This window comes from Crocuta crocuta, unplaced genomic scaffold (assembly GCF_008692635.1).
Source record: "Crocuta crocuta isolate KB4526 unplaced genomic scaffold, BGI_CrCroc_1.0 scaffold339, whole genome shotgun sequence".
Taxonomy (NCBI): domain Eukaryota; kingdom Metazoa; phylum Chordata; class Mammalia; order Carnivora; family Hyaenidae; genus Crocuta; species Crocuta crocuta.
The window spans coordinates 910,137-922,906 of NW_027530357.1; the positions used below are offsets into that span (position 1 = coordinate 910,137).

At 49.5% G+C, this 12,770-nt stretch overlaps 1 protein-coding gene across 4 annotated transcripts in view; it reads left to right on the plus strand.

Moving 5' to 3' along the window:
• SART3 (spliceosome associated factor 3, U4/U6 recycling protein) overlaps positions 1-12,543 on the plus strand; it is a 36,905-nt gene extending 24,362 nt beyond the window's left edge. For 2 of the 4 annotated variants that reach the window (XM_077765973.1, XM_077765976.1), the window contains exons 12-19: positions 597-706; positions 4,208-4,320; positions 5,245-5,321; positions 5,917-6,085; positions 8,170-8,624; positions 9,361-9,513; positions 10,415-10,605; positions 11,586-11,857. In XM_077765973.1, the coding sequence (XP_077622099.1) occupies positions 597-706; positions 4,208-4,320; positions 5,245-5,321; positions 5,917-6,085; positions 8,170-8,624; positions 9,361-9,513; positions 10,415-10,605; positions 11,586-11,763 (1,446 nt within the window). In that variant the 3' untranslated portion in view covers positions 11,764-11,857. Of the gene's footprint in view, positions 1-596; positions 707-4,207; positions 4,321-5,244; positions 5,322-5,916; positions 6,086-8,169; positions 8,625-9,360; positions 9,514-10,414; positions 10,606-11,585 lie in introns of all 4 variants that reach the window. The other 2 variants (XM_077765972.1, XM_077765975.1) reach the window with 1 other exon arrangement.
• The last annotated feature ends 227 nt before the right edge of the window (positions 12,544-12,770 follow it).

Consider the following 12,770-nt stretch of genomic DNA (forward strand, 5'->3'; position numbering starts at 1 on the left):
AGAAGGAGACACAGAATCTGAAGAAGGCTCCAGGCTCCAAGCTGTCTGCACAGAGCCCAACGCGGGGCATTCAAGCCCCGGATCATGACTTGAGCCAAAGTCACGTGCTTAACTGTCTGAGCACCCAGGCACTTCCAGAATTGTGAAAATCTAAGTACGTTTTATTTTCTGAGAGGGGTCAGGTCAAAGAAATGGATATCTGTCAGGTTCACAGAGGTTCACCTGCCCAAGTCACTTAATAAGTGGCAGATCAGGGGACCTACTCCTAGATCAGTCTGTCTTTGCGTTGCCTCGAATTAAACACTTGTAGTTAAGTTCGATAAAAACAAAGCACAATTGTCTAGCTAGTTCTGTCATAAGTACCTGTGGGCTCAAATAGGTTAGGCAGATAGCTCGAGGCTTGTCACCTTGGAGAGGCCGAGGGGGTCAGGCCAAGCCCATCGCCCTGGAAGGTGGCCAGGAATATCCAGGGAGTCACGTAACACGCACAGTCAGTGGGGGGGTTAAAGCACGTGTGTTTGAAGTGTATTTTGTGATGTGTGCCAGCGTCATAAGGTTTGCGTCTTTTCCTAACGGAGCCCGTTAATGCGTTGTAGGCTCGCCTGTGCAATAACATGCAGAAAGCTCGGGAACTCTGGGACAGCATCATGACCAAGGGGAATGCCAAGTATGCCAACATGTGGCTTGAGTATTACAACCTGGAAAGGTAACTGATCTGGGGGCGCTTTTGGTGGTGCTTGTCAGGGGTAATCTGTCTTCAGTCCTGGCTGACTCCTGCTGGCTTGGGCTTGCCCCTTACCGTAGGCCCCCCCCACCTTAATTAGCCTCTGTCTTGTTAGTGGCTGTGTGTATAATGGGCGAAGGCTAGGGAACTAAACCTACTGTTTTATGCCTGGCCCTGTATTCTGGCCCTGTGTTTCTGTTTGTTATTTTGATTTGTTTTGATTTTTGGACATGAATGTTGCATTTCACTTTTGGGGGGAACTATTAATTTATTATGCTTGCTTTGTATGTAAAAGTAGAAAATATTAAAAAGTAAAGAGAAAAAACCCCAAATTATCTGTAGTGACAATCCCAGAAGACACACCCTTGTTAGCTAATGGTTCAGGTATATTCTTTGAGATTTTTTCTATATTTAAATTGTTTTAAATTATTTTTATTTTAGGGCCGCCTGTGGGTGGCTCAGTTGGTTAAGTGTCCGACTGTGGCTCAGGTCATGATCTCACAATTTGTGGGTTGAGCCCCGTGTTGGGCTCTGTGCTGACAGCTCAGAACCTGGAGTCGTCTTAAGATTCTATGACTCCCTGTCTCTGCTCCTTCCCTGCTCGCTCGCTCGCTCTCTCTCTCTCTCTCAAAAATAGATAAACATTAAAAAATTATTTTTATTTTTTTAAGAAAGCACATGTACAAGCTGGGAATGGGCACAGGGAGAGGGAGAGAGAGAATAAGCAAGTTCCATGCCCAGAGCAGAGCCCCACGTGGGGCTTGATCCTGTGACAGTGAGATCATGGCCTGAGCCTAAATCAAGAGTTGGACGCTTAACTGACTGAGCCACCCAGGTGCCCTGTCATTTTTTGTTCTTAAAGATAATGCGATGATAGTGTACGTTATAAATCTCTGAAGTTATTTTAAATAAATAAGATATGGCCAATAATATTTACCATGTGGGGAAAATGTAAAGAATATGATCAGTTTTTCTATTCATTGTGTCTTGAACATTGTCAATAAATATATTTCTGGGTTTTTTTCTTGAGTATTTTGGCTTTTCTCCCAATTTAAAAAAAACATGTACTCAAAATAAGACATTTACAAAACTGTGTGGTAGAAAGTGAAAGTTTACTCCCGTTGAATAGTATGACTACTGTTCAAGTGTGTTGAAGGTTACCTGGGTGGCTCAGTGGGTTAAGCATCTGACTCTTGATCTTAGTTCAGGTCATGACCTCACGGTTTGTGGGACTGGGCCCTGTTTCAGGCTGACACTGATAGCGTGGAGCCTGCTTGGGGTTCTCTCTCTCCCTCTCTCGGGCTCTCCCCTGCGCACATGTGCGTTATCTCAAAATAACTAAACATTTTTTAAAAAGCTTGTCAAATATTCCTCTAGGCCAGTAGTTCTCAAACTTTTTGGTCTACGGAGCCCTTACACTCTTAAAGAACCCTGGAAAGCTTTTGTTTATGTGAGTTGTCTATATTTAATGTTGCCATATTAGAAACATTGATAAATCTTGTCAAGTATCAATATCGCTATGTTAGGAAGTGAAAAACATTTTTATTTAATTGTCATAAGAATAAATTCATTCATAAGTTCATAACATAAAGAATATACTTTTTAGGAAAAATGATTATTTTCCAAACCCCAAAATAATTTAGTGAGAAAAGTGGCATGGTTTTGTATGTTTGTGAGTATCTGTAGTTTGGCTTAGAAGACTGCTGGATTTTGCATTCACTGTATTATGAATTTGCATTGAAGAATAGGAAGAAAATTTGGCTTCACACAGATAAGAGGCTAGAAGAGAGAAGAGGTATTTTAATAAGCTTTTCAGATAAGTGTGGTTATTCTTTCATAGTAGGGCAAGATTCAGCAAGTGCAGTTTCTTTAAAAAATTTGTTTCTGATGCTTTTAATTATCTTTTAGATAGAAAGCACGAGCTGGGGGAGGGGCAGAGAGAGAGGGAGACAGGAACCAAAGTAGGCTCCATGCCGACAGCAGAGAGCCTGATGCAGGGCTCGAACTCATGAGCTGAGTTCATGACCTGAGCCGAAGTCAGATGTGTAGTGGACCGAGCCACCCAGGCGCCCCAGCAAGTGGTAATTTCTTACGTAGTTGCAATGTAGAACCTGAAACCGTATCATCGAATTTCTCGGACTCTTACGTTAATATCCATTGGTCTGTTTTGTACTTTGAATGGACCTTTTACGCACTCAGGGTTCCGTGACCTGCATTGTGCATTTGGAAAATACTCAATTACTGAGTCATGCAGCTCTTCACAGCATGGACACATTTCATTGTACGGTATTTTAAAAAATATCTTTGGTTCATATCCTTGGGGATCTTAATCTTTTAAGTAGGAAGTTGTCAGACTCAAAGTGGCAGATACAGATTTTCCTAAATTTGGATTTTCACTTGAACACTGCAGTGTTATCATGGTAGCAAATACAGTTCATGGTTTTCCTTGAAGTGATGGACTCGCTTTGTTAATTTTCAGAAATGTCTGCCAAATTGCTCAGGCCTACATAACCATAGTTTTGGTTGCTCTACTGTTTTCTCAAGTAAAAATGCTGTTTCATGAAAGCACAGACTAGTTCATCTCGCACCCCAGACAGAAGGACCTGCTTCTCTTTGCGACAAGCGTACTTGAGTGTGCAGAAAAAGCACTTTATATGTGCGCCTCTCCTTTTGTCCCACAGACTGTGAAAACTACATGTGCTGCCTTGATCGGTGCCAAGGGCCACCGTGGCTTTTGCACCATCAGTGCAAATGTCAACACAGTGGCGAGGTCAATTCCTGTTCAGTAATAACGGAAGTAGTTAGGACCTTGTAGGTCCCCGGAAAGGGTCTCGGAGGCCCTCGGGTACGTGGATCATGCTTGGAGAACCGCTGCTCTGAGTTTGTATTTTTTAGTGTCCTTATAGGTATTTATAACATTTATGTATATCTGTGAGGTTTTTTTTTTAAATAGAAACAGGAACATAGTGTTTCATAACCGCTATTATTAAGAGAATCTTGTTTATTGTGATTAGCATTATATCCTTCCGTGGGAGTGCCAAAAGATGGGACTCTGGGCAGGAAATCTGACGGTCGGCTGGGTTAGAGTTTCTTCCCTCAGGTAGCACCGCATCCGAGAATTTCTCTTAAGGACTTGATCAAGTTATGTGGTGTTCTTAGACCCCCCACCTGCGTTGCATGTGCCAGTGCTGTAAGGGCAGGACACCTGGTCACAGACTGTGTCCCAGGTGCCTTTTCCAGGAGCATCTGGGTGCTAAAGGCAGGAGTGGCTTTTAAGAAAGTCTTAATTTCTGACTGGAGGAAGAAGGAGAAAACATTATAAGTAGCAGTAGGACAAAGAGCTGTGGGTAGTTCTGGAAGCTAGAGCCTCCTCAGAGCTAGAGCTTCTGCTCTTGTGACATTACCTGTGAGAAGACAGCCCCTCCCTCTGTGTGCCTGCTGCTGTGTGTGCTGGTGGCAGCCACAGTGTGTTTTCTGTCCTAGGGCACACGGTGACACCCAGCACTGTAGGAAGGCTCTGCACCGGGCCGTCCAGTGCACCAGTGACTACCCGGAGCACGTCTGTGAAGTGCTGCTCACCATGGAGAGGACAGAAGGTGGGGACCCTCCGCTCTCGGCTTCTGGCATGGAGTCTGTCCCATTGGCCATTTGGTCTCTAGACTATAGTCTAAGGACAGACTGTATGGGTACAGCCGCTCAGGTGGCGCTCTGATTAGAGTGTTGATGCCACTCGCCAGTGAGCCCGCGTCCTCAGAGTGTCTGGGGACAAGGAGGGTGTGTGTGACGTGCTCGGGCACAGGGTTCTCTTCATCCTTCGTAGTGGGTGCGGTCCTGGCTGCTCACTGCATACCGGTAGCTCTCTGCCCTCGCCCCCAGTCACGGCCGAAGCATCTCCACACTTGTTCCTGGGGATCTGGCTCGCAGTTCAGAGTCTCTGCTCTAGCCCAGTGCCATGTATACCAGAGGCAGGCTGAGAGGCAGAGCGCTGGACACGGGCTTTGGCGGCGTGTGCGTCCCTTGTCCTAGCTTAGAGCCTCAGTATTAAGTTCTCAATAGGAAAATAGTGAATTTATTCATGGGTGTTGATCTAGATTTTGGGTATGAACCCCTCGGACCTGGAAACAAAACACCCAAGCAACAACAACAAATAAAAAACACCCTAACCTTTGTCATTTGAGCGGCTCTTAAAATCCTTCAATCTTCGTGTCAGTGTCTTATGCCTGTTACATTAGGATGTCTTCTTAATCTTTGCCATGGAGAGCGCATAATAGATCAGTTCGCAGTCTGGTTCAGGTCATTTCTAAAAGGAAGGGATGTTGGAGACACTTCTGGAAGGACTGTTCAAATTCTAAAAAGTTTAAGCCTGCAGTAAGGAAACCCAAAACAGGGAGCTGACTCTCCAGTTCTTACTGTCTGATGGGAGAGGTCTCTGGTGGACGTGTGGGGAAAGTAAGAAAATTTTATATTCTTACATCTGTTAAAATTGTAAGAAGTTAAAGTTTGTTTCTCTTTCTATCAAGGTACTCTGGAAGATTGGGATATAGCTGTTCAGAAAACTGAAACGCGATTAGCCCGTGTGAATGAGCAGAGAATTAAGGTGATGATGCTATGTAAAGACTTCAGAACCTCTGCTAGCTATTTTGACTGTGTTTGCTATGAGTATTTCTTGCCAAAACCCTTGAGGTCTTCTTAGGTATCTTTTACTCAGAATATTCGTTAGTGAAATATTTGAACCAGCATTGAAGCCTGTCTTGTATCATTTTCTTGGATTGGCTTAAAACTTGAGCCCCAACAATAAGTACATAGTGGGGGGCATTTGGGACCTAAAATTTATAGGGATATAGTTGGAAAAGATAAGAATGGAGCCTCACTTAGCCCAGTGATTGGAACTTGAACACGTCCCAATTAATTAGAGCCCCAGTTTTACAGTGTGTTTCTTCCTTTTTGGGAGTAATTCCTGGGGGTACCGCAGAGCATCCTGTAGACTTGAGACACAGAACCCGAAGAAGCCTGGGTGAGCCCTGGCCGGGGAAGTCGTGAGGATACCCTTCTCCTCCTCCTGGTGACCTCTCCTCTCCCTGGTGTAGTGAATTTCCACTCCCGAGTCCCCTCCCCTCTCCAGTCGCCACCGGTCCGTGGAGTTCACGCAGTTGCTGCATCCTAGTGATGCGTCCATGTTCCCCACTTCCCAGGCTGCAGAGAAGGAAGCCGCGCTCGCCCAGCAGGAAGAAGAGAAGGCGGAACAGCGGAAGAGGGCCCGGGCCGAGAAGAAAGCATTGAAGAAGAAGAAAAAGACCAGAGGCGCAGACAAGCGCAAAGCAGAAGAGGATGATGAGAAGGAGTGGGGCGATGATGAAGAAGGTAAAGCTTCCTGGAAATGCTACTTGCGAGCATCTCCAAGTTCCAGGGAAGTTAGGAAAAACATCCCGAGACCTTTTGTCTTAAACCACGTGAGGATGACTTGCTTGCGTGGTGCCCTGTCCCCCTTCCTGTCCCTCCCTGCCATCTGCGTGCGTGTCCTCCCCGTGCTCGGGCTCCACGCCGTGGGCCAGGCCCTGCCCTGCAGCCTCGGCCTGTCCGCCTGGCCTCCACTCCCTCCGCTGGGCCGGCGCCCCTTCTGCTGCCTGCGGTGTGGAGCCCCCCTCACCCATTTGGGCTCCCACAGCCCAGCTGTCCCTGCCCCTCCTTCCCTCAGGCCCAGCATCCCACACGCAGCCCCTGCCTTGCTCGGCCCGCCAGATGGTTTTGACTTGGTAGAGTCTTCCGGCCAGTGCTGCTCTTGCCCCTGCGGTTTCAGGACTGGGCAGGTGTGGGTCAGATTTATTTCAGCAAAGTCAGGAAGGTAGAGAATTGCCTCTGGGCATCAAGGGACTCCATGCCTTTTCCTAGTTCAGAGTGTCAACCAGCGGAAAATAGTGATGGAGTCGTCATTCAGTTGACCTTCCTTGTGCACCTTTTTGGGGCCTTCATAATGACCATGTATGGGTAGCTCACTGCCCTAGGGCTCCAGGTTTAGCCAGATGTGACGTGTGACGCAGTGGTGTGTGACCGTGGGAGAGCATGGTGTGGATTAACGGGGAAGGCCAAAGGGCCACTGGCGGGCCAGCCTCCTGCAGGGAAGACTTTAGGCACTTCAGCATCTTTAGGCACTGTCGAGTACAAAGGAAGGGAAGGGTCAACCAGACAGTGCCACTGACAGCAAGGCATGAGGAACAGAAGAGCCTGGCATTTTCTGTGAGCCGCAGAAAATGGGGGCCGGGGGAGCAGGCCAGCCACCCCACTCGGGGCCACGCTTGAGTGCGGTGTGCAGTGGTCAGTCTTCATTAGGAAGGTGGTGGAGAATTGATGGAAAGGTCTGGAAGTAGGGTCAGTGTGCCCTCTGGAGGCAGGGGGGCTGGATAGAATGGTGTTGAACTCTGCTGGAGGACACGAGACGAGCAAACGTTTTAGGGACTCCAGGGCTGTGCGGGTGTGGAGCCCGTACTTCGGAGTCCCCTAGGGTGCTTGTGTAAATGCAGGTCTCCCGGCCCAGCCATCTGGTACCCAGCAAGAGGGGTACTGGAGTGTTTGCCATCTGAAATTTAAGATGCCCTGACCTTTTATGCAGTTGACCCTTGAACCTTGAGGGTTAGGGGTGCTGACCCCCCTGCACAGTCAGAAATCCATGTTTAACTTTTGATTCCCCAAAACTGAACCAGTGATAGCTGACTGGTGACTGGGAGCCTTACCGGGATGATGTCAAACGGTTGACTAATGTGTTTTGTGTGTTACATATATTCTATATTGTAGGCTTATAATAAGGCTAGAGAAACAATGTAATTGTAAAAACCGTAAGGGAAAGAACATTTACATGCTCTATGGTATTTATCAAAGAAGTCTATGTACAGGTGCACTTGGTGTAGTTCAAAACCGTGTTCAGGGGTCACCTGTATAATAAAGAGTGGACAGTGGGGGGGTACCTGGGGGGCTCAGTCGGTTAAGCATCGACTTCAGCTCAAGTCATGATCTCGTTGTTCTTGAGTTCGAGCCCTGCGTTGGGCTCTTTGCTGACAGCTCAGAGCCTGGAGCCTGCTTCGGATTCTGTGTCTCCCTCACTCTCTGCCCCTCCCCTGCTCACACACACTCTCAAAAATAAATAAAAATTAGAAAAAAAACAAAAGAAGAAAGTGGACTATGGGGACTTCTGTTATCACTTCACCTGATTTAGGCCACTTAACTGAATGTAACTGGGGCCAGAAAGTGAGGGGACAAGTTGAATGAGTCAAGCAAGACTTGCCAGAGGGCGTGGTGTGGCCCAGGTTCCAAGAGAGCATGTCCCTTGCAGCTGCCGCAGACCAGCCATTCGTGGTGGGAGGAGAACTTTCCCTGTAAGAGCACGGACAGGGAACAGCTCACCGAAGAGAAGAAACATTAATTGTTGCTGCTTTGCTTCTGTCACCCCGTAGAGCAGCCGTCCAAACGCAGAAAGGTTGAGGGCAGCAGTTCTCCAGCTGGAGGAGCGCAGGACCGAGAGGCGGAAACAGGGCTCTTGGGGAAAAGCGTGCCTGTTGATGTGGACCCCCCCTCAAAGCAGAAGGAGAGGGCGGCCGCCCTGAAGAGGGATGTGCCCAAGGTGCCCCACGACAGCAGCAAGGACAGCATCACCGTCTTTGTGAGCAACCTGCCCTATAGCATGGGGGAGCCGGAAGCTCAGCTCCGGCCGCTCTTTGAGGCCTGTGGGGAGGTGGCGGAGATCCGGCCCATCTTCAGCAACCGGGGCGATTTCCGAGGCTACTGCTACGTGGAGTTTAAAGAGGAGAAGTCGGCCCTGCAGGCGCTGGAGTTGGACCGGAAGAATGTAGAAGGGAGGCCGATGTTTGTTTCTCCCTGTGTGGATAAGAGCAAAAATCCTGATTTCAAGGTGGGTCTGTGCAAATCAACGCCTTCCTCGTTGGGTTGCTGTGGACAGACGGCAGCTTTTCTCCCGGAGCCGCTTGCATTTAGAGCCCACGTGCAGTATGTGTAGTCGGTGAACTCGGGCGTTAGCCGGGGTCTGTTCTGAGCTGGGTAGCTGAGGCCTGACTCCTGGCTTGGTCCCTTCGAGCCTGCGCTAGTTGACAAATGATGAGAACACTAGGAGCTGTAACAGGGGCTGCTTGCCGCCGAATTCAGGAGCAGCAAGGGGCCGTGTGAGGTATTTAATGTACTACCTCGTCGGCTGCTCGCCCACACTGGGAGAACAGCGGCTTTCCTTCTTGCCATGTTCCGGAGGAGGAAGTTAAGTGACTTGCTTGGAGGGACGCCATTAACACTTCACAGCACCCAGGGGTGCCTGGGGGGCTCAGTCAGTTGAGCATCAGACTTTGGCTCAGGTCATGATCCCGCTTGAGCCCCGTGTCAGTCTCTGCTGACAGCTCAGAGCCTGGAACCTGCGATTCTGTGTGTCCCTCCCTCTCTGCGCTTCCTCCTCCCTGTCTCTCTGCCCTTTCTCCCCACTCCCTCAAAAATTAATAAATAAACATTAAAAAAGCAATCAGTTCCTACAACTCAGGGCTGGCTCTGGTCCCCGGCTGGGCGGGGCTGTGGCCTGACTAGGGTGTGGTGTGCTGGGGTGGGCTGTGGGTGCTTAACTTTGTTTCCCTTCCTTCTTCCCGCAGGTGTTCAGGTACAGCACCGCCCTGGAGAAGCACAAGCTGTTCGTCTCGGGCCTGCCGTTTTCCTGCACTAAAGAGGAACTGGAAGAGATCTGTAAGGCTCACGGCACTGTGAAGGACATCAGGCTGGTTACCAACAGGGCGGGCAAACCGAAGGTCAGTGTCTGCGCACATGGCATTAGAGCCTCCCGAGGCTCGGGCAAACCTGGTTCTCTGTTCAGGTGAACAGGTTGTGAGTGGGTTCCTAGTTTGTCTGCTGGGAAACAACAGGTTGACAGAGCGATAGGGACACTTGGTTCTACTTGCATTTGGAGTCCGATTAACTTGTTTCCAGCTAATTATACTAAAAAGAGTAGGGCACCGGGCATGGGGGGAGCCTGCCATGAATTAGCAGGGGCCTCAGCACAGACTTCTGGCTGTGAGGTGTGGGCGAGGTGCCCTTTTCCGGAGCGAGTGCCCTCCTGCCTGGGCTGGCCTCTTCCCTAGGCCTCCAGTCACCCCCTCCCATGTCTCCCCGAGACCCCATCATGTCCTCCCCTGAGCCCCCCTGGGTGCCTTACGAGATCCTTTTTGTGCACATTCTGAGTAGTTACTCAGGCATGAGTTTGGATGACGGCTCGTTCCCCGGCCGTCCAGGTTGATGGAGGATTGAAGAGTATGGAGCAAGGATGGGCCAAGGCGCAGACCTGAGGGCCCACCCCGTGTCCAGCTGCCCCAGCCATTTGCTTTTGCTGGATTTATCCTGGTCCATCTGTCTGTTTCGGTCTTTCCTTCATTCTTCCTGTCTTTTCTTTTTTTCTTTCTTTCCTTCCTCCCCCCCCGGAGCAAGCACAAGGTTGTACCAGCCTCACAAAGGGTCTCTGAAGTTACAGTCAGTGGCAGAAACAGAGAGGAGGAGTAGGGCCAGTAAATAAATCTGTAGACAAAGTGCAGTGGCGGTGGGGAAGGGGATCTGATGACGGGTGCCTGCCTGGTACCAGCTTCCAGACCCAAGGGAGGAAGTTGTGTCTGGCTGTGCAACACCTGACCTGACCTGGCTTGAGCCCGCCTCTTTCAGGGCCTGGCCTACGTGGAGTATGAGAATGAATCTCAGGCGTCACAGGCCGTACTGAAGATGGATGGCATGACTATCAAAGAGAATGTCATCAAAGTGGCCATCAGCAATCCCCCTCAGAGGAAGGTTCCAGAGAAGCCAGAAGCAAGGAAAGCGCCAGGTGGTGCCATGGTGCCGCGGCAGATTTATGGAGCGTAAGTGCTTGCGGGATACTCGGCGCAGACTCTGTGTAGAGTCTGTGCTGGCCGCCACCATGGGGGATTCATTTCTGCTAGTGCAGCGGGCTGGGGCAGAGAGCCAGGGCCTGAGGGTACGGGGCTGCCCGCCGTGGCTCACCAGAGCAGGGTGTCCAGAGCACGTCCGCACAGAGCACAGGCCGGGGAGTGGAGCCCTTCCTGGTGTTTACAGTTTACACCTGTGATTTATTTGAGGTCAGTTGGTTTCTAGGCGGTGATTGTTTTATTTATTAAAACCAAATTTTTTTACTGTTTATTTTTGAGAGAGAGAGCATAAGCAGGGAAGGGGCAGAGAGACGGGGATACAGAATCCGAAGCAGGTTCCAGGCCCTGAGCTGTCAGCACAGAGCCCGATGCGGGGCTTGAACTCACAAACCATGAGACCATGACCTGAGCCGAAATCAGATGCTTAACCAACCAAGCCCCCCAAGTGCCCCAGGCAGTGGTTATTTTAAAGCCTCCTTTGGCAGCAGGATTCAGAAGCTCGCGGGGTTTGGGGGGGATTTGCAGCCCCGGCTACAGTCCTCTTAGAGAGGTGTTCAGCTGCTAGGAGTGAGACAGCAAGGCTGCGAGGTTAGTTGGTGAAGTCTGAAGGAGGGCAGCGTCTTTATCGCCCCTACTTGTAACTGCCCTGCACTGGGTTGGTCTTTGCCAAAATCGTGGAAGGGGCTTGTTAAACTGGTTTTCGCCAGTTCATCCATGTCCAGGAGAACGGGGATCACCTTCACCTTTCTGGTTTTTACCTTTTGCCTCTTGACTTGTGCTTTACACGTTCAGAGAAACTTGTCTGGTAACAAAGTACAGAAGTGACCCTTGAAAGTACATTCTTCACCTTTTAGCCTTGGGTGATTTAAGACCATCCTGGCTCATTTTCACAAGTAAAGGAGGGGCCTCGAATTGTTGCTTGGGAAGGGTACATCCAGTGTTTGCTCTTCCAGGCGGGGGAAGGGAAGAACGCAGCTCTCCCTGCTGCCTCGTGCCCTGCAGCGCCCAGGCGCCCCAGCTGCCCAGGCCGAGAATGGCCCCGCCCCTCGGCCTGCGGCCACCACCTCAGCAGCCACCGAGGCGCCCAAGATGTCCAATGCCAATTTTGCCAAGCTGCTTCTGAGAAAGTGACCGGGACTGTGGAGACGGGAAATGCCTTACTTCATGCTGGCCAGGAAGACTGCCCGGCACCGGGCGGAACTCTGGGTATGGAGGGGCCTGGGGCAGCACCCCTCTTACATATTTTCCTCTGGGTTAGACAGAAAGGGGTGAGGGTGTCCAAGGAAAGAGGCTTGAAGCGCTCCCTCATATTGAGGGCAATAGGAGGAAAATGATCACTCCATGGTTGGGCCCAGGGTGTCGTTTCCGAAGATATTTTTGTGTCTTACAGAGTGAGGAACAGAAGTGAAACTCAAACACCGTTTTGAGACCCACGTGTCCAAATGTTTTCAGCCAGCTCCGGCCCCCTTTTATGACACTCCTCTTACACCCTGCACGGCACACGTGCCCGTCACTCTTTTAATTTTAAAAGACAAAATGGCAGATGCTAGTAATTCACCAGAATGGCCTATTTTAGTAAAGGGGTGGTGGGGCAAGGGGAAGTCACCTAAAAAAATTTGATGGATTTTTGTTCAAGGGGGCTGGGCGCGTTTTTATATTATGTATTTGTAAACGACACATCAACCGCTGTTTTACGTTTCCTAAAAACAAAGTCTTTGTGACATTTGTTTTGTCTGGGAGTTCTGTCTGCCACCTGCCGTGGACCATTTTCTTTGCCCAGTGACGAGTGAGCCGCGTTCTCTGTCCAAATGTTGCGTTTCAGCCCTTTGGTTTTGTTTAAATGCCATGTCAAGTGCAAACTTAAATTCTCCCCACTTAGCTTTGTTTATTAAACTGAAGTTCTCTTAAAAACTTCTTGCTGAATGGTGCTCAGATGTGCATTCAGAGCTGGACGTGTTTTGAAATGCGTGCACTTGGCGTTCCCTAACGGATGTGTGAATAGAACTTTTGTAAGTCCAGTCCTGTTGTCCCTTTAAGTCCTTTCAGTTGTGATGGGTCTTCAGGTTTAAATTTTACTTGGCAGCATTGTGGCACTGCAGCTTTTAAGCTTTTTTTTTTTTTTTTTTTTACCTTTTCCT